General features: G+C 45.6%; 1 protein-coding gene across 1 annotated transcript in view; it reads left to right on the top strand.

Moving 5' to 3' along the window:
• The window catches only part of XRRA1 (X-ray radiation resistance associated 1), a 116,922-nt gene that overhangs the window by 5,753 nt on the left and 86,385 nt on the right, over positions 1 to 24,784 (top strand). The window contains exons 2-5 of the mRNA XM_030199996.1: positions 2,215 to 2,336; positions 9,483 to 9,673; positions 19,972 to 20,043; positions 24,388 to 24,460. Of these exons, the coding sequence (XP_030055856.1) occupies positions 2,246 to 2,336; positions 9,483 to 9,673; positions 19,972 to 20,043; positions 24,388 to 24,460 (427 nt within the window). The 5' untranslated portion in view covers positions 2,215 to 2,245. The remainder of the gene's footprint in view (positions 1 to 2,214; positions 2,337 to 9,482; positions 9,674 to 19,971; positions 20,044 to 24,387; positions 24,461 to 24,784) is intronic.

Raw genomic sequence — 24,784 nt, 5'->3', positions numbered from 1 at the left:
TTCCCTCTCCAGCAATGAACCTGGAAGTCTTGTGCATTGGGTTGCGGAAGGGCAGGACGGCAAAGCAAGGCCGTGAGGCGCCGGGCAGCAGGAAAGGTCGGGCTGTATTGGGTCTGGCTGGGCCTCTTCTAGGCAGTATGGGATTTTTGTAGTGCCTCATCCTGCCCGTTGAAATCAGTGCTGCAAGTCCCATAATACACAACTGTCCCTGGAATGAAGCAAATTGGTAGTTCTGAGACAAAGATGAGCCCGCAGCGTCACCTCCAGCATGTCAAGCCTCTGCCAATTCCAGCATGGCACTGAGTAAAGTTGGCAGGGCCATGTGCTTCCAGAAGGTGGTAGGGGAGCTGAGGCCTACTGCTTTACCAATTCTGGTACAGGGGGGGCTGTGGCGTTCGCTGAGTAGAAGCTTGTGAGTACTGGGTGTAAAGAGGGATGAGCTGGTATACCAGTCTTTGCAAAGCCTCCTGCATGCTCCAGGCCTATCTGTGTCTCTTTGATAGAGAGGAGTAGGCAGGCAGAGTGTGTGGTGAGAGCACCATGCCGGGCTGCAGACAGGCCAACTCCTTTACCTTCTGTTGAGTGGTGCAGCTTTGTGGACTGAGATGAGTGTGGGGCCACAGCTGCATACAAACCGAGCCCCCTCCTCTTCCCTGTGCTCAAGCCCCCTGCAGCCAGGCACATGGGAAATAAAAGAACGATAATTGGGAGACATTTAGAGTCAACTCCCCCCCCCCCCCCGCATCTCTGTTTATTTATTTTTAGTGTGAGCGCTCGCTGCTCCGTCTCCCTTTTAACTAATAATTGATAATCTTGCCATTCTGCCCGTACACTTTGAGGCATATTTTCAAAGCACTTAGCCTTCCAAAGTTCCATAGAAACCTATGGAACTTTGGAAGGCTAAGTGCTTTGAAAATATGCCTCAGTATGAACCTGCTGCACTTTGTCTGCTGGCTGTACTGGTGATAAGTGGGCCCAAGTAAGGGGGGGGGGTGGGGATGCTGCCATCGCCTTCTGCCCCAGGCACAGTCTTCCCTTGCTACGCCATTGCTGCACAGTGTTTTAATGTGTTTTGCACTAAGCTGTTTCCCCTGCACTAAGTGCACATTAGGTCTTAACATTCTTTAGTAAAAGGGCCCCTGACTCCTAATAATAAGAGTAACATGAAACAGTATCAGAAATATAAACCTTTTAGTCACACTATAAGAAAGCATCATATAACTGAAATATGATAAATGTTGACAGAATACAAATCTACTATAATAAAAAGCACCTCCAACGTTCTGAAGCTGACTCCGTGGCTTCACTGAAGTGAAGGGTTTGTAAGGTTCGTGAGATTCGTCACTCTGTCACCATCTCTCTCGGCCCCGCCCTCGCGTCAAAATGTGATGACGTCGAGGGCGGTGGACCTATCAGAGGCGTGAGGGCGGGGCCGAGAGAGATGGTGACAGACTGACGAACCTTACGAACCCTTCACTTCAGTGAAGCCACGGAGTCAGCTTCACAACGTTCCAGGTGCGTTTTATTACACAACACAGCTCCCTAATTTTACAGTTAAACATTGCAGGCTGGCTGGAGGGGGGCGGAGAGAGGGGGGGGCAACGACCCTGGAACTGGGAGGGAGGGGGGTGACCCTGCAACAGGGAGGGAGGGAAGGGGGAAACCGTGGAACTGGGAGAGAGGGAGGGAGGGGGGCCCCTGGCACACATTCTCATTCTCACACACAGACTTTCGCACCCAGTCTCACTCTCTCTGTCACACACACTCACACATTCACTCTCTCTCTATCACACACTCACTCTCACACTCTGTAAAACACACACACTCCGAGGAAAACCTTGCTAGCGCCCGTTTCATTTGTGTCAGAAACGGGCCTTTTTCCCTAGTGATACTATAATATGCAATATGGAAGAGCATTCATATAACATAGATGTGATATTTACAATATCAGCATAATACCAATGAAACACATTAGAACATTCAAATAACATAGATGTGATTTCTAACGCTGTTCGTACAATACAATGAAACATCTTAATAGTTAGGCGAGGAGGCCCTATTGATTATAATAATGTCACAAACTACCTGTGTTTCTCAGATCCTGTTCAGGGCAAGGTAATATGTGATATGTTGGAGATCAAATATATCTATATCTATTTATCTATATAGAAAGATGATGTTTCGGGTGGTATTAATGTAATTTCATTATTTCAGTTTTGAATTGTTTAGTGAACCAGCTGCAACAATGACTACCACTTGGCTTCAAGTTAATGATACTGGAACATTTCCAGACAACTGTTTCCCTGTCAGAAACCTTTTTCGGCCTCGTGGTGAAGGTAATATTTTAATTTCCCTCTCAATAATTTCAGCTGTGCTTGAAAGGAGGACATACATTTTCAGTTCTTTAAGTCTGGCATCTTTCAGCAACATTCAGTTTTCTTCAGAAGGAACAAGAACCATTTTAATAACAAGATAAAACAAATTTATCTTGTAGCTGAGAGCTTTCACTGTAATATTTTATAAAACTATGAATTAGAGTTTATCCCATTTTAGGCATTTAGACGGATTTAGGGGGGCGTTTTCGATATGCCGTCTAAATCTGATTTTGGATGTTTTGCTGAAAATGTCCAACAATCCAGTGGTGAACATAGCAATTTTCGAACCAGAAAAAAGTCTATCTTTTTGTTTCGAAAATGGCTATTTTCTACAGATTTTGTGCTCTGTGCATTTTTCTTTTGTGACCATTTTCAGAAAAAAAAAATCCAAGGGAAAAATGCACAAAAACAAGTCATTGGGATGTATGGGGGACCAGCATTACATAAGTATTGCCACACTGGAACAGACCCAAGGTCCATCAAGCCCAGCATTCTGTTTCCAACAGTGGCCAATCCAGGTCACAAATACTTGGCAAGATCCCAAAAAAGTACAAAACATTTTGTGCTGCTTATCCCAGAAATACGCAGCATAAATTCACCAAGTCAATTTAATAATGCTCCATGGACTTTTCCTTTAGGAAGCCATCCAGACCTTTTTAAAACCCTGTTAAGCTAACCGCCTTCACCACATTCTCTGGCAACGAATTACAGAGTTTAATTACACGTTGAGTGAAGAAAGATTTTCTCCAATTCGTATTAAACTTTCTACTTTGTAGCTTCATCGCATGCCCCCTAGTTCTAGTATTTTTGAAAAGAGTAAACAAATGATTCACGTCTACCCGTTCCACTCCACTCATTATTTTATAGACCTCTATCATATCTCCTCTCAGCCGTCTTTTCTCCAAGCTGAAGAGCCCTAGCCGCTTCAGCCTTTCCTCATATGGAAGTCATCCTATTCCCTTTATCATTTTCGTCGCCCTTCTTTGTAGACTGGCCACACAGACATCCCAGCAGAGCAGTGGGGCACCCTAAGGGACACTGCAGTGGACTTCACATGAAAGGTCCCAGGTACACATCTCATAGTTACCCTCCTATATTGTATGGGGAGCCCTTCAAAATACAACAACCACCTACTGTACACCAGGTGTCGCCTATATGCGGGTACAGTAGATTTGTGGTGGATTTTGGGGGGGCTCACACTTTCCACAACAAGTGTAATAATTAGTGAGGGATGTGGGCCTGGATCCCCCTCTCTAAAGTGCAATACACCGACCAATAGGCTACTCAAGGGATCTGCTTACTGCTGTAATAATAGAACTGGTCATAACATCTGAAGTTGTCATACAGGCTGGTATGTACTCTTTCTTTCACATCTGTGGGGGGTGGGAGGAGGTCAGTGACCACTGGGGGAGTAAGGAGGGGGTCATGCCTTAATCCCTCCAGTGGTCATCTGGTCATTTAGGGCGCCTTTGTGTGACTTAGTCGTGACTGAAGCAGGTCTAGACCAAAACATATAACTTTTAGTCCTGGATGTTTTTGCTTTGTACCATTACGGCGGAAAAATGTCCAAGTTTTGAGAACGCCCATATCCCGCCCCAAACATGACCCCCTGTAATTTGGATGCACTACAGATGAACTGCATAGAAAAACATCTTAAAAATGGGTTTCAAAAAATAGCGATTTGGATGTTTTGGCACCTTCACCCTCTCCCCCCCCCCCCCCAAAAAAAAAAAAAAAATCCATCTGCAGCTTTGTGCCGCTTCTTGGGCATTTTTGTGTTTCGAAAATGAGTCCTATAGTCTCCTCTTTAGATGTTCTATGACCTTATTTGAACAGACAAACTAATAAACGGAAGGAGGAGATTGGGACCTCTTTGTGGTAGACGTCTATAAAATACTGAGTGGAGTAGAACAGATAGATGTGAATCGCTAGTTTACTGTTTCCAAAAATACATGGACTAGGGGGCACGCAATGAAGCTAGTAAGTAGTAAATTTAGAACAAATCAGAGAAAATATTTTTTCACTAAATGTGTAATTAACCTCTGGAATTCGTTGCCAGATAATGTGGTAAAAGCAGTTAGCTTAGCAGGGTTTTAAAAAGATTTGGATAAATTCCTAAAAGAAAAATCCATAAGCCATTATTAAAATGGGAAAATCCACTGGTTATTTCTAGGGTAAGCAGCATAAAATCTGTTTTACTTGTTTGGGATCTTGTCAGGTACTTGTGACCTGGATTGGCCACTGTAGGAAAGGAAACAGGACACTGGGCTTGATGGACCTTCGGTCAGTCCCAGTATGGGAAAACTTATTTTCTTATGTGCCGTGAGGGGATTGTGAACTTTTTGTTGCGTCAGGGAGTGTTGGGGAGGCAGTGCAGGTTGGAGCACTGCCAGGGACCTTTGACAGCAGCTGTGCTACTGAATTGCCAGTAGCGTGGCTGCACTTACCGCCTCCTTGAGGTGAGAGTAAATGTAGCCATGCTATCAGCAGTCATGACAGCTAGCTTGTGTTACTGACCCATGCACAAGCTGTCACAGTTGGCCACACCTCTGCCCACCCATGTCGCACACAGATCCCACCCACTCTCACATTAGGCAGCTAATATGGAATTAGTTCTGCAGCGGCTGCCTTTTTAACCTGGGTCTCTCTCTTCTCTGTTGCACAGTAAACCCCATGTTAGCAGCTTAGTAAAAGGGTCAAAAAATATGTGCGCAAATTTGAGTGTGTGCCTAATTTACACACTTTTTTAATTGAATAACAAGCCAATTAGCACCAATAATTGTTTTTAACAATTAGTGCTAATTGAAATCAATTAATATTTAGGTGCGTGATCCATGCCTAAATTTTATAGGCGTCCCGGAAAAGGGGGCATGGAAATGGGAGGGTCATGGTCTTTTCAGGATGAAGCATGGGCATGGATTCAAGTTACATGCGTATTTATAGAATAAGGGGATTCCACATGTAAATTTAGGTGGGGCATTTGCACCACGTTTTCATTGGTGCAGATGGACGAATCTAAATTTACGCATGACCCTTGCACTTAAGCGCTATTCTATAAACCGTGCCTGAAGTTAGATGCAACTTATAGAATTCTACTTAAGTGGGGGGGTTTTGGCACCGATTTGTTTTAGGTGCGATTTAAAGACTTCACCCCTAAGTATTCTTAGACTAGGCTTTGCTTCCCTCACAAATATGGTGCCTAATTCTTGGAGCCCAGCTATCGAATTGCTTCCTATATGTATAGGGGCCCCATTTCATACAAGTGGAGACAGTTATGGAGTGAAACCCTAAAAGGTGATTTTTCACACTTTCTTTTTTATTTGTGAAACTTTTATATACATTTCCATTGAAATAAAAAGAAATGATAATCCACATTAATGGACAGCAGTTGTACATATTAAAGAAAATATCTGTAGTAAACCGAATGCTCTTTATTGGATTCTTTGCTATCTCTTGCTCTAAAAATGATTTTAAATTCATGGAAAAATCTCTATCTAATATTCATTATAATCAATGGTGGCGCTTGGTATGCATCACCTGTAAATTTGAAGTATATCTAGCAAAGAAATCCAATAAGATACATAAATTCACCAATAAATGATCTCCTATTTCTTCTTTTGTTCAAGATACTGCCTAACTATATTTTATACGTAATGTGCATCACAGTGTCTAGGCTCTCAGGGCCAGATGCACAAAGCTTACCTTGCTATTAATGTTTGATTTAGACTGGTTCTAGCCAGTCTAAAGCAAACGTTTACGTATCTAGCAATGCATGGGTTCTCGTGGCAGCTAACAAGAACCCCATGCAAATGTATTACAATGAGATCATTAGTATTCTAATGATCTTATTTGTAATCTAACATGTATTCCAGGGGATGCACAGCTCCAGAGCAGCCATAATTTAACGAGCAAATTTTACGATTGCTCTGGAGGTGTTGGAGAGGAGAGAAGCACAAGCAGGAAGCTATAAAGACTACCTGCTAGTTCTTCCTACCTCTCACCTCCCCCCCCCCCCACCCCGAATTTAAAACAAAAATTCCCTGGTGGTCCAGTGGACCATGAGCCCCCCACCCCGTGACCCCAGAACCTTTTTTTCAAACTTTCCCTGGTGGTCCAGTCCAGTGGACTAAACCCCTTCCTCTGCGCAGGCACGCAACCCTCCCTCCTGCACCCGACCCACGTCCCCCTGTACCTTTACAACAAGGTGGAGGCAGGAGGGCAGGAGCAACACAAACTGAGTGGAGGAGTGGCCTAGTGGTTAGGGTGGTGGACTTTGGTCCTGGGGAACTGAGGAACTGAGTTCGATTCCCACTTCAGGCACAGGCAGCTCCTTGTGACTCTGGGCAAGTCACTTAACCCTCCATTGCCCCATGTAAGCCGCATTGAGCCTGCAGTGAGTGGGAAAGCGCGGGGTACAAATGTAACAAAAATAAAATAGATACTATTGGAGATTCTACATGGAATGTTGCTACTATTGGAGATTCTACATGGAATGTTGCTATTCCACTAGCAACATTCCATGTAGAAGGCTGCGCAGGCTTCTGTTTCTGTGAGTCTGACGTCCTGCACGTACGTGTAGGATGTCAGACTCACAGAAGCAGAAGCCTGCGCGGCCACATTGGTGATCTGCAAGGGCCGACTTCTACATGGAATGTTGCCAGTGGAATAGGAACCTTCCATGTAGAATCTCAAATAGTAGCAACAGTGGAGGAGTGGCCTAGTGGTTAGGGTGGTGGACTTTGGTCCTGGGGAACTGAGGAACTGAGTTCGATTCACACCAGGCACAGGCAGCTCCTTATGACTCTGGACAAGTCACTTAACCCTCCATTGCCCCATGTAAGCCGCATTGAGCCTGCCATGAGTGGGAAAGCGCAGGGTACAAATGTAACAAAAAAAAACCAACCCTCCTTCGGCAGTCTTGGCAGCCATTTTGATGAAGCAGCGGCATGGGGTAGGACTGAGTGGGGTTTGTTCTTTCCTCCAAAGAGGCCACTAGACCACTATGGCTTTCTTCTTAAAGTAGGCCCGGGCAGGGCCTGTCAGTGGTGAGGCAGGATGGGGACTGGCAGAAAGTGATCGCGGGGGAGGAGGGGTTGACAATGAGTGGGGCTGCCACTGGGGGGTGGGGATGAGCTCAGGAGGGGGCTTTTTTGTTGGAGTGGGGGACGTTGGGGGACAGTTTCAGTTCTGGTTCCTACCAAAACCGAGCAGCCAACTTCAGGTGAGCTCTAATAGGAGTAGGTCTACCAAAACTTAGCAAGCAAGCCAAACCACCACAAGGGTGGAGGTACACAAATTCCTACGAAAAGTAGAATCTGAGGAAAGGGGGAGTAGGAGGAGTAGGCTCTTGAAAAACACCAGTAGGCGACGTAGATAGGAACAATCTCTTTATTTAAATATACACTCAACTCAACACAGCTGTGTTTCGGCGCTACGGACGCCTTCTTCAGGAGTCTTGTGATATATAAATATACGAATATTAAGCTCAAAGAGAATGAAAGCAAGGCTTCTGCTACAATTGTAATCCACTGCCGATGCAATTGAATACGCTGAGCTTTTTTCCTGCATCGGCAGTGGATTACAATTGTAGCAGAAGCCTTGCTTTCATTCTCTTTGAGCTGATGCGCACTGCACCCGGAGGGGGTGGCGCATCAGCGATCCGCCCCGGATGTCATCGAGGCTAGGAACGCCACTGCTTGTAGGCACACCATAGTCCCGCCCAAAACACACCCAGACCACGTCCCCTTACCGTTTGCATGCACTTGGGATTTTGATGTGCATATCCCAGCTTTGTAAAAATGTGAAAACAATTCATAACCATCTTAACTTCAGGAAGTCACTGAAAACCACCTTGTTTAAGAAGACCTACCCCTCAGACCCAACTTAATTTTCTACTTCCTGTGATACAGCAAAACTATGGACCGTATTGAACTTTTTATCACCTTATAATGTTATTTATAGGTTTACTACTATTTTGTGTATTTGTATGTTACTGAACTGCCTCTACGGTATTATGTAAGCCACATTGAGCCTGCAACTAAGTTGGAAAATGTGGGGTATAAATGTGTTAAATAAATAAATAAAGATAAATATTTAAGTACCCCCGCCAGCAAAAGTAGCCGATTGCAGCAGCGGGGGAGGGTTGGCAGTGGGAGGGGGGGTCGAGAGGGTCGTCGGTAGGGTTCTCCAGGGCCAAATCTACGGGGGCCCAGGCCCCCGTAGCCCCACGTAGCTACGCCACTGGTACTACTGTTGTACTTGGGGGCAACGGAGGGTTAAGTGACTTGCCCAGGGTTACAGAATACACTTAGCGAGTTGTGCGCGTGAATTGTAATTAGTTCCAATTAGTGCTCATTATTGCTTGTTAAGTGCTGTTATCAGCTCTCATTAGCTTGTTAAGCTTGACGCGCTGTTATAGAATCTGCTTGGATTTTGGCGCAGATCTCAAGGCATGCTATATAAATCTGGGGGATAAACCTTCTAAAATGACCACCATAGCTACCGATGTGGCTTTATAAAATATCAGCAGAAAAGCAGCTGGAATTGCAGCTAAAATGTGGCTGTGGACATTTACTCCGCCCACACTGTGCCCAAACTCCTCCCCCAAGCATGTATGCATAGGGTAATCTTATAACAAGTCTTTTACATACATATAGTGGCATAAACACATGAAAAAGCCTAGTCTAGTCAGCAGGTATAGTCACATCTGTATCATTTCTAGTCTATTTGCAGGGGTGACAAAGTGGAAATACATGTACAGCGGAAAAGGTTTTGAAGACTTATGCTCATAACATTTCAATAAGTAAGAATGCAGTTTTAGCGATAAACTGAGAACAACCCTAGTCTGGTTTGTACAGTCTGGCTTATCTGGGCAATGGACCCATTCATTCATGTCAAATATTTACAAGTAATTGAAACAAAACCTTCCCATATTATGTGTATAGTATTGCTACATATTCCTAGATCCAGTTGCTAATGTCTTGGTGTGTATTTATGTGTGTGGTGGGTGGAAGGGCCCTGGATGTTTAGAGAGAGATCAATCAGAAACAAGCTTTTTTTTTGTCTTTTTATTCATTTATTTATTTTTAACGACCTTCTCCCTGATAGGAGCTGGTCACTGGAAGGTGGCCCACAGGGCTCTCCAGCAGCAGAGGCTTAATGCCATGATCTGTTCAAAAGGCGGAGAACAGTTCAATCTGTCAAAAAGCCCAGAGGAGAAACAGAGGGACCAGACCTCAAGAGAGGATATTTTTGAAGAGCTGGAGATCAAGGGGAACACCCTGGATTTTTTCTTTCTGGTGAGTGCAACCCAAACCCACATCCAGGGGCCACTGGCAATTAATTGGTGGCACATTTTTCATAAAATCAAAGTGTATTTACTTACATCTATTCCTTGCCAAGTTTTGCTGGCAAGGTTATAGGGATTAGACTGCATCTGGAGGGAGGAGCGTAAACTGGCGTATCTTTTTTTTTATTTATTTATTTTATTTACAAGCATTTCTATTTTTAAACAAGACATTGCATTTCTTGTACAGAAAAGATTGGTTGTCTTAAAAAAATTAAGCTAAGGAAAAAAGGAGGAAGAAAATAATTAACTCTATTCAGTGCTGTAGCGGGGGCGGCTGGCACCTGGGACGGGTCGCCGCCGCGCACCCTCCCCCCCCCCCCCGGAGCGCATTGTACCTTACTTTGGCAGTGAGGGGCGGGCGGGAGGGCCGATCCGCCCCCGAGCTCACGTCGCTGGGAGCTGCATCGGCTCCATTGGTTCCTTGCTCTCTCTGCCCCGGAACAGGAAGTAACCTGTTCCGGGGCAAAGGGAGCAAGGAACCAACGGAGACGACACGACCCCAGCGGCGTGCACCCGGGGCGGACCGCCCCACCGCCCCCCCCCTTCCTACGCCACTGACTCTATTATCTCTAATCAATCTCAAGTCCACAATAAGAGTCTAAGATTCCTAAACAGTGGAGATTTAGGAAATTTTTAAACACATTTGTAATCAGACGTGAACCAATTCCTTATTCCTTAGCGTCCCTCCGGACCGGACCAGGATTGGACTGATGGGTTGTGCTCGCCTACCAGCAGGTGGAGACTGAGAAAAAACTCTGACTCTAGAGAGCCAATAGGAGCCCTGGCCATGTGACCTTAGCCTCAGTATTTTCTCAGTCTCCCAGCAGGTAGGAAGTGAGCCCATTAGTCTCTCTCCTTTTCTCTTTAGATATTACAGATATTTGTGATAATTCTTCTGTGCCTGGAATCTTATTTAGAGGCTTGACAGGGTTTCCTTTCTCTTCTTTCTTTGACAGCCTCGGGGGTGTTAAACTCGGGTGTCTCGAGTCCACCCCCCTTCCTCCCCATCTCCCTGGCTTAGCAGGGAAGGGCCGTCCCTTTCTCTGGAAAGGTGTACCGTCTTTGGGAGAGGCAGCCACTTTTAACAGGCAGCTGCTTTAAAAGAATTAAATCAAATAAAAGGAAATTCAAAGAAGCAGCCTTTCTTTCCCCAGACTTCTAACGAGCAGGCAGCTCCAGTGTTTTATTATGATTGAGGGGTTATAAAAAAAAAAAAAAAAAACAGAAGAAAATAATTCAGTGTCTGTGACTTTAAACAGCGATTTTTCTCGTCAGATTTAATTTCCTCCATTTTCTTGCGTTTTGGCGGCGGCAGTTTAAACAAATGAAAAAAAAAAAAAAAAAAGAAAGTTGCAAACCGCTTAAGCGCGGCCACCTGTTTTTTCCGATATGGCTTAAAAGTTCAAACAGCTGCATTCGGTCAGCGTCGCGCAGTTCACGCAGCCGGAACGTGTAAATTTTGCTCTCCCTTCAAGGTTTCTTCGGGTCCGGTGCTGCCTCCGGTTTTTTCGGGGCCTTTTTCGCCGGCTGTTGTTTCTTCGCCGTTCCACTGGGCTCCGCTTGTTCGGAGGTGTTGGGCGCGCTGTCGACGATCGCCACGGGGCCAGTGGCGCGAACGGCGGCCATTTTGTTTCTCCCTCCATCTTATCAGTCAGGGATCTCTCTGCTGAAGGTAAGGCTGCAGTTCATAGAGCAGTTCGGCTCCAAGATGTGTACACTTTTGTATGTGCTGAACGGCATATTCTAAAATGCTCTTCACATCAGCAGGCAATATTTGGTTGAAAGGGGGCTCCTTTCATATATGGATATATAACAAGCTTTTCTTCTTTTAAATTTCTATGTATCACGGGGCTGTTAACACTAGTTTTTTCTGGTGTTCAGTCATTTTTCATTGCCTGGTGGAAAATCTACATCTTATCATAATATCATAATTCATTTCAAGCATTTTCCTCAATAGCTGTAGTATTATACAGTGTTTTAAGAACTTTAGAAACTTTCTCTATAGGCATAGAGTAAATTTCTGTCTGTCTCATTCCCTGGTGAATAGGACTACATTGTCTAAGAGTCAATTGATTGATACTTTGCAATTCTGACCATAATATCTTAGTTCCTTTCAAGCATTTTACTCCATGCCTATGATGTTATATAGTGTTTTAAGAACTTAACAGACAATCACTCTCAATGGCTGTAGTGTTATACAGTGCTTTCTTTTTCCGACTTTAAGAAGCCTTCTCTAGAGGCATACAGTATATTGTTCAGATGCCATAGGGATATATCAGCTCTTTCATATTCTCTGAGGGACAGTCCTGTCTACCAAGCTCCCAATCACTCAGCTGCCTTAGCAGGCATGCTTTATTCATGTCTTCCCTTCTTTTCCAACTGCCTTGAAGCCTCTCATATTTCATTTTAGCTTTCTTCTGGTTTTTACAGGACATATGGTCACTTAGAGAATAAAGTCATCCTTTCACTTAAAGATAGTGGACGGTCCTCAAACCATCTACTCGTGTTTGTCTCTACTCTATCAGTTCAGCATTGGCAGATTATAAACATCCTGGTTTGGTCCAGTATGCCTATACATACCATCTGCTATCTCTTCCTCTTCCTTAGAGACCTGATGTTACATCAAGCTTTCTTGAATTCAGATACAGTCTTGTCTACACTGCCTTCACCAAGTGGCTGTGGCACAACTTCACTTTTTTCGTTACAGGTAATTTCCAAGTTTGTCCTTTTTCATTTTCATTCTATGCGCCTTCACTCCAGAGTGTTCTTTCAATTGGAAGGGGATTCACTCACTTCCTGTGTATTTATGCCATAGGTACATAAGTATGGTTATGCTGGGTAAGGCCTAAAGTCCATCAAGTCCAGCATTCATATCTAATGGGCATAGGTACATAAGTTTTGCCATTCTGGGGAAGCTCAAATGTCCACCTTTCTACAGCCAGAACAGCATTAAAGGAAAAAGGAAAAAAAAAAAAAAAAAAAAAAACCTCTCACGAGAGTATCGAACAGAAATCTCTGCTCCAAAAGCAAGGCTTTGCAGTAATTCTGCAAACTAACGCATACAATATTTGCCATGGCTGTTCACCACTAGGAACACTGGGGACTCTGGGCCTAGGTTCGGTGTTTTAACCTTAAAAACATGCTCAACATTCATATCTATTGGGTGTGAGTCTGGTACTACTACTACTACTTAACATTTCTAGAGCGCTACTAGGGTTACGCAGCGCTGTACAAATTAACAAAGAAGGACGTTCCCTGCTCAAAGGAGCTTACAATCTACATCTCAGTGAGGGAGGACGCATGACCGTGGTACGTGGATTAGTGTGGTATGTGGATTAGGGAGATCCAAGAAATTACAGGCCGGTGAATCAGACGTTCATACTGGGACAATTTTTTTCTGTCCGGAGCGTACTACCATAGCTGGTGGACTCCTATATTCAGAACTTTCTATATTCAGAACTTACCCAACTATGGAACGCCATAGAGAGAGGGTTGGAGTTTGTAGCCCTATTTAACTGGTGTCCTTGGTCACCCTTCCTCTTCTCCTCAGGATCCAGAGAATGGCTAGTTTTTTGCTTATGCATTAACCGGTCATTTCAGCAGTACTCTCTCTTCCGTTCTTTTATAGATCTAAGAGGATGTTCATTGCGCTCTTAGGGTCATTTCATTCTTACCTAGACGACTGCCTAATTGGAGAAAGTCTTATCAGCAGAGTTCTCAGGTCACGCACCGGGTGTTGCATTTCTTACAGTCTCTAGGTTGGGTGGTGATTGTAGCCAGGCCTCTCATTTGATCTCTCATTTGATCTCTCATCAGATATCTCTGATTTTCTCTTTGTTTAGTCAGGTTGGCGCACAGTCTTTTGTCTCCTCTGCAAACATCCCAGTTTATATTTTTCTTGGTGACCTTGGGCCTTCGGCCATTTCCTCGCTCTATTCTGCAGAATGCAATTTTACTTTCTAATGCCCAAGAAGGAATTTTCCTTCATCCTATTGCGAATCTCAGGGTCATCAATCGCGCTATTTAAGTGTCATCTAGTTATCTCAAGAACCTTAGTTCTGTCATTGGGATGCTTCGTGCAGTACACTTTTTGGCAGAAGCTTGTTTGTATATATTTTTTTTCTGGGGGACCTCAGCAATTCGTTTTACCTTCGGGTGAATTTTGTTTTCCCTACTGACAAACAAGGCGGAGAGAGCTATGTTGGTCCTTGCCATGGCAATGGGTTATGTCATCCGCCAAGGAGGAGTTAAGAGTATACTCTTGAGTTTGTACTCATTTTTTCTTAGTTGTGTCACCCTGCATTTAGGTGAATGGACTCTCATTTTTTCAGCCTTACTTCCTCACTGCGACACTTCAGGGCTATCTCTTTTTGCCTTCAGGCTCACGAACATTTCTTGCTTCTTCCGTTCAGCAGCAGTCTTGACGGAGACAGGGACAGATGCCAACATCCAGCAGGGGTTTTTCAACCTTCTTTATGCGTTTCTTCCGTTATCTCACTAGGTGTTTACGCAGAACCAAGGCATCCTTCTACATCCGGACCCCCAGTCACTCAAACTTATGGCGTGGTTACTGGGTCCGCAACATCTTTGATATTTTCGCAGGAAGTACTTCAAGTTTTAATTGCTTCCAGACAGAAATCTACATTAAAGTCCTATGAATCAAAGTGGCGACAGTTCACTCTGTGGTGCTCCTCTCGCCACTTCATTCCACAAACAGTATCCATTTTGCATGTTTTGGAATGTCTTCTGCATCTTGCGAAATCTTGTCTGTCTTGCTCATCCATTAGAGTTCATTTGGCAGCTCTATCAGTGATGCATGATACTGTTGACAACCGCACGCTTATGCAGCATCCACTGTCAAAGCGGTTTCTTAAAGGAGTCCTGCACCTGTACCCCCCGCTTCGTCCACCAGCTAGGTGAACTAGGTGAACAGACTCTTAAAGTTCTGTTTTCTAGTAGCCATAACTTTTTCTATAAAGTTTTCCTCTTCAAGCAGTGTTTCCTAGTAACCATTGCAGCAAGAAGATCTATGTGTGGAATACTTCTACGGTTGGTAACTTCTTTTCGGTCTGCTGTAGTTTAAAGTTTTCACCTTTCCCAATCGGTTTTTTCTTATTGGTTTTGTCCTTCTAGCCAGTAGGCGGAAAAGTTTTTCATTGTTTCTAACCCGCTATATCGCGAAGGATCAAGGAAATGAGAATGTCTATTTCTCTTCTCGCTGAGAGGGCAGTTCCACAGCGTATTACAACATATTCCACAACTTCAGAAGCGGGCTCTATTCTTACTACGGTGATTTTTGGTGCTCTCGGTGCACATTGGTAAGTTGGCAACTTAGTCCTAGTTTCATTTTATTTTGCTCATTGGGACACACTACATGTTAGTTGTCGCCAGGTGGCCTATGCAGCATGAACATTTCTCTGCAGTTTTCATAGGGTCCCTCCCTTCAGATTACTGCTTTGGTACTTCCCATCAGTCCAATCCTGGTCCGGTCCGGAGGGACGCTAAGGAAGGAGAAATTAGATCTTACCTGCTAATTTGCTTTCCTTTAGTCCCTCCGGACCGGACCAGGCCCCTCCCATGTTCTCTCTACTCTTTAGCTTCTTTTATTAAGTAGGAAGTGTATTCAGTAGGAAGTGTATTCATTCCTTTACGATTCGTGGAACAATACTATATATATACAGAACTTTACGTGGTCTATATCACTTCTCTGGTGGTTGCTGGTGAGCTCAATTGCTGGAATCTATCTATAAAACCTTAAATACGCCATACCACTTCTCTGGTGAGAGTTGTGGCTGAGCTCAGTTGCTGGAATATCTATAAAACCTTAAATATGATTTACCACTTTTCTGGTGAGAGTTGCTGGTAAGCTCAGTTGATGGAATATATATAAAATCTTAAGTGGGCCATACCACTTCTCTGGTGAGAGTTGCTGGTGAGCTATAAGACAAGTGAGCCATACCACTTCTCTGGTGAGAGTTGCGGGTGAGCTATATTATACGTGAGCCATACCACTTCTCTGGGGAGAGTTGCTGGTGAGCTATATTACATGTGAGCCATATCGCTTCTCTGGTGAGAGTTGCTGGTGAGCTATAGTACAAGTGAGCCATACCACTTCTCTGGTGAGAGTTGCTGGTGAGCTGTAATACATATCGGGCCATACCACTTCTCTGGTGAGAGTTGCTGGTGAGCTCTGATACTTGGCATTGCCGAGTGCTTTGTGGCTGCTAGGATTCCATACGGCACAGAAGGTCTTTCTTTCTTTCCTGCTTTGTTATTCAAATACTGAGGCTAAGGTCACATGGCCAGGGCTCCTATTGGCTCTCTAGAGTCAGAGTTTTTTCTCAGTCTCCACCTGCTGGTAGGCGAGCACAACCCATCAGTCCAATCCTGGTCCGGTCCGGAGGGACTAAAGGAAAGCAAATTAGCAGGTAAGATCTAATTTCTCCTTACATTAACTAGAGCTTTTTGATGTTATGAGAAAAGCAAGCTGAGAGGGTTCGTAATAAACATATTTAAAAGATTGGTATTTAACCACGCATTTACAGGGGTATCTTAGGAAAAATGTAGCTCCCATCTGAAGCACTTCAGTTTTCATCTGGAGGAATTGTTGCCGTCTTTTCTGGGTAGCTCTTGATATGTCCAGGAATATTTGAATTTTTAGACGTTTAAAGGTCTTTCCTTTATTTTTAAAGAACATCTTCATTATCTTTATCGGGAGCCAACGCCACAGTAGCCAACAAAGTGGCTGCTGTGACTTGTTCTGTATCTGAAGAGTCTAGAAGTGCAGTTACATCTAACGACTGATTTACTTGAGTTTGCTGGTTACTGTCTTTTTTTAACAGGAAGGCAATACACTTGTGTGAAGGGAGGGATACTCTCTTCCGGAACCTCCAGTATTTTCTTTAATATTTCACGAGGGGAAACAGCAAATTGTTGAGGAAAATTCAAAAATTGCAAGTTATTACTTCTTGAGTCATTTTCAAGAAATTCTGTTTTCCTCCTCAGATTAGTTAAATCTTTCAGCATATTACTTTGAAGCAATTGCATATGCTGGAGGGTTTTCTCTTGTGATTGAACATTTAAGGTCAAAGATTTTAAACCTTCTGTTTCTTTAGTTTTTACTTCCAAAACAGTCATACCTTGACCAGTGGCGTTCCGAGGGGCGCTGACACCCGGGGCGGATCGCCAATGTGCCCCGCCCCCCCGGGGTGCAGCGCTCCACCCTCCATGCAGCGCGACCCCCCCAGCGAAGGGACACCCGCCCCCCCGGTGAAAGAACCCCCCCCGGGTGCACGCCGCTTGGGGGGGGGGGTGCTGCACGCCGGTCAGCGTCGTTTGTTTCCATGCTCCCTCTGCCCCGGAACAGGAAGTAACCTGTTCTGGGGCAGAGGGAGCATGGAAACCGACGACGCTGACCGGCGTGGCACCCCCCCCATCGGCGTGCACCCAGGGCGGACCGCCCCCACCGCCCCCCCCTTGGTACGCCACTGACCTTGACTTATTTTCTGTACCTGAGGACACAATGTTTTGGCCAGGTCAGCTCTCAAGCAGCATAAATTATCTAAAGTGACTTCTGAGGGTTTAACAAAAGAAACTGGGTGTTCGTTACCTCCGAACGCTGTGTAGGAAATTCTCCCAAAGTAGTTGTACTTGTACTTGCAGTTTCTATGTCCCCCGGTGCTGTAATCGCCGTTTCAGATCTTATTTGAAATCCTAAACTTCCCTCTGTTCCACGAGGATCACATTCTGCCTCTTGTCGCGCTAGCCCTGGTGTACCTTCCAGATGCAGGGCTAGGGACACCGCCATCGGGGAGCTGCTTCCGCTCGGCTGCGAGGGAGGAGCTCTAACATCGGGGCTGAGGGTAACCTTTAGCCCAGAGTTCAGCCGGGGGGCTTCCATCAACTCCTGGCTGAGCTAGCGGGCTGCTCGCCGATGCCACTGGAATCGGGGCTCGCTAGATGAAAGGTTCAATGGAGCCGGACTGAGCCACAGGGCTCCGCTGCTGAGAGGACACGGCAGCAGGTCGGCCTCGTCTCTTAGGCATAGTCAAGGTCAAAAAATCACAGGAGCTCACATTCGCATCTGATTCAATCAGCGGCCATCTTGGACTCTCTGCTTTCAAAACTGGCTTATCTTTATCAAGACAGGTTTTCTCTCTATGCATGCAGGCAGGGCACAAAGTGGAGGCTGATTTTCAAAACATATAGACTTACAAAGTTCCATAGGTTACTATGGGGTTAATTTTCAAAAGAGAAAAATGTCTAAAAAATGGCATAAAGTGCTATTTCTTCCCAAAACGTCCAAATCACTATTTTTGTATTCCATTTTTAGATGTTTTTCTATGCAGTCCATCGGCAGTGCATCCAAATTACAAGGGGGCATGTCGGGGGGGGGGGGGGGGGGGGGGGGTTAAGGGTGGGATATGGGTGTTGCTAATACTTGGACATTTTTCTGCCATAATGAAACAAAATAAAAACATCCAGGGCTAAAAGTTGGATGTTTTGGTCTAGTTCTGTGTTAATAGTGACTAAGCCACAAAAAAGTGTCATAAATGACCAGATGATGACTGGAGGAATAAAGGAATGAGCTTTCCTTACTCTCCCAGTGATCACTGACCCCCTCCCCAAAGATTTGAATGAAACATTACATACCAGCCTCTGTGACCGTCTCAGATGTTATGGCCAGTCTTATTAGAGCAGCAAGCAGGTCCCTGGAGTAGCCTAGTGGTCGTTGCAGTGCACTATAGAAAAAGGGACCCAGGCCCATAATCCACTCTAACTGGTACACTGATGGTGGAAAGTGTCAGTCCCCCCATCCGAAACCCACCAAAAACCTACTGTACCCACATATAGGTGACACCTACAGCCATAAGGCTATTATAGTTTGGGTACAGTAAGTTTTTGGTGGGTTTTGGAAGGTTCACCATACAATAAGGGAGTAACATTGAGATGTGTATCTGGGAGCTTTTATGTGACGTTCACTGTAGCACCCCCTAGGGTGCCCCACTGCTCTGCTGGGATATCTGTGTGGCCAGTCGCTGGCTCCTCCTACATCCCAATGGCTTGATTTTGTTCGTTTTTCACTTGGACTTTTTTTTTTTTTTTTTCAAAAATGGTCACAAAAGAAAAATGCACTGGGCACAAAATGTCTAAAATCATCTAAGCAAATGGCCGTTTTCGAAACAAAAAGATAGACGTATTTTAGGTTTGAAAATAGCTACGTTCACCGCCTTGATTTTTGCACGTTTTCAGCAAAACGTCCAAAATTGGACTTAGATGTTTTATCGAAAATGCCCCTTTATGTAATTTTTTAAGTCTGTGTGTTTGAAAATGAGCTCTGTAGTCAACCTTAACAGTAAAGGGGGTGAAGGGTCACAGATCTGATATACTACATTTCTGTGGTACAATCAAAGCGGTTTCTATATTATATACAGGTACTTTCTCTGTCCCTAATGAGTCACAATCCTTTGTACCTTTGGGCAATGGATCACAAATGAACTGCAGTGGGAACTGAACCCAGTTCCCCAGGTTCTCGGCCCATTACACTATTAGGCTACTCCTCTACTCCAAGCTTCCCCAGGCAGAGAGAATACCCTGCTGTGACAACCTTCCACTCTAGCTAAACACAACACATTTGAAGTGGGACTTAAAGATACACACCTGAAAGCGACACGTTCATTACAGCCTGATGAATATGTACAGTCCTATTATCCAGAACAGTACAGAAAAGACAAGAGGTGGATTGGGAATACTAGATGGGCTTGCCCAGTGCTTAACTGCCACCATATTCAGTTACATTAAGTAATTACTACTACTATTTAATATTTCTAAAGCGCTACTAGGGTTACACAGCGCTGTACAATTTAACATAGAAAGACAGTCCCTGCTCAATGAGTTTACAATCTAAAGGACAAATATACAGTTAGTTAAGTAGGGGTCATTAAATTGGGGTAGTCTAGGTTACTTGAAGGTATAGAGGTTAGGTGTCGAAAGCAACATTGAAGAGGTGGGCTTTGAGTAAGGCTTTGAAGATGGGTAGGGAGGGGGCTTGAGGTTTGTGAAGAATTACCAAATGTTCAGGAATTTTGCAAGACCATCACACAGATATGCGCTATTTTGATTTTTGTTCCATAATCTTGTAGCATAGTGCAGGAAGGAACAAACAGTGAACATCCTGGGCTAAATCCTTTCTGTTATTAATACTTGCAGAACACTGAACATTTAGCAGTATTTGTTTTTTAATTGTAGATGAAGACGACCAGTGTTAACAATCCTTCAGACCTGTGCTATGTGGATTTGAGAGACAAAAATCTAACCTCGGTAAGTATAGTAAGCTTCCTTCTTACTATTAAACAGGAGTTTAGCTTTCTCCGAGCTATCAGAACATTTGCCTGTTTTAGAGGATACGCTAACCTGATTGAGACTTTTAGAGAACTCTGTGATCATTCATAAAATGAAGCTTAGTGTCAGGTTCCCATGGATAAGTCTGGAGTCGTTAGCCCTTGGGCTGCTGACAAGGAGTGGCAGCAGCAGGCAAAAATCCATCAATTAGGACTGAACAGGATTCTCAAGCAGGATACAGGAACTAGCTTGACTGGACAATACTTCACCTGCGTTTGACCGCCGTTCCCTAGGGGCTGAGCCCCTAGCTGCAGGCAGCCGACAGGACTTACTGGACAGAGTGGATCAAGACAAACATGACTAGAGAGGGTACAGGATACAGGGTCTCAAACAGGCAGGGGAACAAACACAAGCTGGGCTAGAACAGGGTTCAAGGTACAGGGTCTCAAACAGGCAGGGGAACAAACACAAGCTGGGCTAGAACAGGGTTCAAGGTACAGGTCTCAAACGGGCAGGAAACAAACACAAGCTTGGCTAGAACAGGGTTCAAGGTACAGGGTCTTAAACAGGCAGGAAACAAACAAGCTTGGCTAGAACAGGATTCAAGGTACAGGTCTCAAACAGGCAGGAAACAAACACAAGCTTGACTAGAACAGGGTTCAAGGTACAGGGTCTCAAGCAGGCAGGAAGCAAACACAAGGTTCACAACCAGAAGGGAAGGGAAGCCAAAAGCAGACAGGGAAGGAGCAATCAGGACTGGATTCAAGACAGGATTCAGGAGACTCAAACAGGCAAGGAATACAGACTAGGGACACTAACTACGAAACAAGGCTAAGCAAGACAAGGCGAAAGTGCATTAAGCACAAACACCAACCTGGACCTTTGGCGTTGCAAAGGCAAAGCAGAAAGTTTCCAGGTGGCTAATAAGCCCATCAGCAGCTGAGGCTCAGCTGCAGCAATCCCAAGGCAGCTAAGGGTGAGGCTAGCTGCCAAACGTCCAAGCAAGACTGGAGGGCTAAAATATCTGGACCGGACCGAAAAGAGAGTCTGGAAAGTCTATGGCAGCCACCGGTTCTGGCCACCAGAGGGCGAGAGGAGCACAAACCAAGAAGAAGTCACAAACGTGACAGCACCTCCTCCTCAATGCCCCCCCCCCCCCCCCGGGTCTCCACGGGTGATTCAGGTCTCCATGGATAACAATGATGAAACCTACGGAGGAGTTTCCAAACATGACCATGGGTAGCTGGACTGGAATCTGAACAGGAATCAAGAACTGGACTGGGACCTGGACTGGAATCAGGACTAGCATCAGGACTGGAATCAGGACTAGAACTCGGACTAGAACTCGGACTGGCATCAGGACTTGAATCAGGACTTGAATCAGAACTGGAGTCAGGACCGGAACTCGGACTGGAAGCAGGACTGGCACTCGGACTGGAACTCGGACTGGATTCAGGAGACGGACTGGGACCCGGAGTGGAGTCAGCATCTTGGCTGGCACTGGAACTCGGAGTGGACTCAGCGTCTCAACTGGAACTCGGAGTGGCCTCAGCAACTCGGGTGGAACTGGAACTCGGTGTGGCCTCAGCATCTCGGCTGGCACTGGAACTCGGAGTAGACTCAGCATCTCGGCTGGAATTGGAACTCGGAGTAGACTGAGCATCTTGGCTGGAACTGGAACTCAGCGTAGATTCAGTATCTCGGCTGGAACTGGAACTCGGCAGAGGCTCGGCTAGAAGTGCCACTCGGACAAGAATCGGAGGTTCGGGTAGAAGCGCCTCTCGGACTGGACTCAGAGACTTGACTGGAAGCGCCACTTGGACTGGACTCAGAGACTTGACTGGAAGCACCACTTGGACTGGAATTGGAGGCTCGGTTAGAAGTGCCACTCGGACTGGACTCAGAGGCTTGACTGGAAGCGCCACTTGGACTGAAATCGGAGGCTCGGCCAGAAGCGCCACTTGGACTGGAATCGGAGGCTCGGTTCGAAGCGCCACTCGGACTGGAATTGGAGGCTTGGTTAGAAGTGTCACTCAGACTGGACTCAGAGGCTTGACTGGAAGCGCCACTTGGACTGGAATCGGAGGCTCGGTTCAAAGCGCCACTCGGACTGGAATCGGAGACTTGGCTGGAAGCGCCACTCGGACTGGACTCAGAGGCTTGGCTGGAAGCGCCACTCGGACCGGATTCAGAGGCTTGGCTGGAAGCGCCACTTGGACCGGACTCCGAGGCTTGGCTGGACTGTAGCTGAGCCCAGAGCGTGGAATCTCCAAGACGCCTCCTTTCAGCGACAGCTTCAGGAGTATCCCACAAAGCTGGATTCAAGAAATGTTTGCGGCGATATTCAGAGAGTGTGATAAAGGGGTCAATATCAGAAACTGGATTTTTTTCCTAGAGGAAGCTGCTGGATGCGCCTCCTCTCTGCTGCTGCTTCAGGGGTTTTCTTCCAAACCGGATGAGACAAAAGTTTACCCCGATACTTATGAAGAGTCATGAAAGGATCACAAACAATGACTGAGCTGGAACCCAGCTGGTTGGGTGATCTTGCCGAGCTCATGGCCTTTGCAATCTGTCAGGTTCTCACGGATAAGTCTGGAGTCGTGAGCCCTTGGGCTGCTGATGAGGAGTGGCAGCAGCAGGCAAAAACCCACCAACTAGGACTGAACAGGATACAGGATTCTCAAGCAGGATACAGGAACTAGCTTGACTGGACAATACTTCACCTGCGCTTGACCGCCGTTCCCTAGGGGTTGAGCCCCTAGGTGCAGGCAGCCGACAGGACTTACTGGACAGAGTGGATCAAGACAAACTTGACTAGACAGGGTACAGGATACAGGGTCTCAAACAGGCAGGGAACAAACACAAGCTGGGCTAGAACAGGGTTCAAGGTACAGAGTCTCAAACAGGCAGGAAACAAACACAAGCTTGGCTAGAACAGGGTTCAAGATACTAAGATCTGTAACAGAGTGGACACCCCGGAGGGAGTGGAAAACATGAAAAAGGACCTACGGAAGCTAGAAGAATGGTCTAAGGTTTGGCAATTAAAATTCAATGCGAAGAAATGCAAAGTGATGCACTTAGGGAGTAGAAATCCACGGGAGACGTATGTGTTAGGCGGGGAGAGTCTGATAGGTACTGATGGGGAGAGGGATCTTGGGGTGATAGTATCTGAGGATTTGAAGGCGACGAAACAGTGTGACAAAGCGGTGGCCGTAGCTAGAAGGTTGTTAGGCTGTATAGAGAGAGGTGTGACCAGCAGAAGAAAGGGGGTGTTGATGCCTCTGTATAAGTTGTTGGTGAGGCCCCACCTGGAGTATTGTGTTCAATTTTGGAGGCCGTATCTTGTTAAGGATGTAAAAAGAATTGAAGCGGTGCAAAGAAAAGCTACGAGAATGGTATGGGATTTGCATTACAAGACGTATGAGGAGAGACTTGCTGACCTGAACATGTATACTCTGGAGGAAAGGAGAAACAGGGGTGATATGATACAGACGTTCAAATATTTGAAAGGTATTAATCTGCAAACGAACCTTTTCCGGAGATGCGAAGGCGGTAGAACGAGAGGACATGAAATAAGATTGAAGGAGGGCAGAATCAAGAAAAATGTGAGGAAGTATTTTTTCACGGAGAGAGTAGTGGATGCTTGGAATGCCCTCCCGTGGGAGGTGGTGGAAACGAAAACAGTAACGGAATTCAAACATGCGTGGGATAAACATAAAGGAATCCTGTTCAGAAGGAATGGATCCTAAGGAGCGTAGCCGAGATTGGGTGGCAGAGCCGGTGGCGGGAGGCGGAGATGGTGCTGGGCAGACTTACACGGTCTGTGCCAGAGCCGGTGGTGGGAGGCGGGACTGGTGGTTGGGAGGCGGGGATAGTGCTGGGCAGACTTACACGGTCTGTGCCCTGAAAAGGACAGGTACAAATCAAGGTAAGGTATACACAAAAAGTAGCACATGCGAGTTTATCTTGTTGGGCAGACTGGATGAACCGTGCAGGTCTTTTTCTGCCGTCATCTACTATGTTACTATGTAATTTGGTGTCGTGAGGGTCAGTGAGTGAGCACTAGAGAGAGTCAGGGCAGCTCGTAGTTCCTCCAGGCCGCCGCAATAGCGTCCCAAGAGGAAGTCAGTGTCAGAGGCCTGTGCCCTTACCCCTGCCCAGATATAGGCACCTCGTTTGGGGGGGGACAATGCCCCCCTTCCCCCACCCAAACTACACCCATGGATGGATACCTTACTGCTTCTCTGCTTCTCTCCCTAAGCTTGTGACACTACCTTTCCCTAGGAAAATTCAGTTAAAATTTTTCTAATGTTTGCATTGTAGGCCAAGGATGAAGATTTCAAACTGTTTGATTGTGTTGTCTACATCAGTGCAGCAGAAAACAGGTTGGCTTTGGGTAAGGGGTTCTATTGTTTAAATGTACATCTCTTGTATCTATATATGTACAGCCGTTACACATGGCTAGGAGTGCTGTAGAAACGATCAACAGTCGTGCTTGTAGCTCTAACAAGTCATCATATGATGTTTCAGTTCGCAGTCATTTCCCCTTTTTAGATCTGATTGGATAGTTGTGCTGGAAAGACATTTAGGAATAGAATGCTATTAGCCGCACCAGTTGCATGATTCAGAAGACACGCCCATTTACACGAGCTATTGGCCTGGTATAAGTGATTCTGCCCGATATTCAGCGCTATTTAACCGGCCAGGGATGGCTCCTGGC

Source organism: Microcaecilia unicolor, chromosome 4 (genome assembly GCF_901765095.1).
Source record: "Microcaecilia unicolor chromosome 4, aMicUni1.1, whole genome shotgun sequence".
Classification (NCBI taxonomy): domain Eukaryota; kingdom Metazoa; phylum Chordata; class Amphibia; order Gymnophiona; family Siphonopidae; genus Microcaecilia; species Microcaecilia unicolor.
The sequence above is the reverse complement of the archived record's forward strand: the minus strand, read 5'-3'. Positions and strand labels throughout refer to the sequence as shown.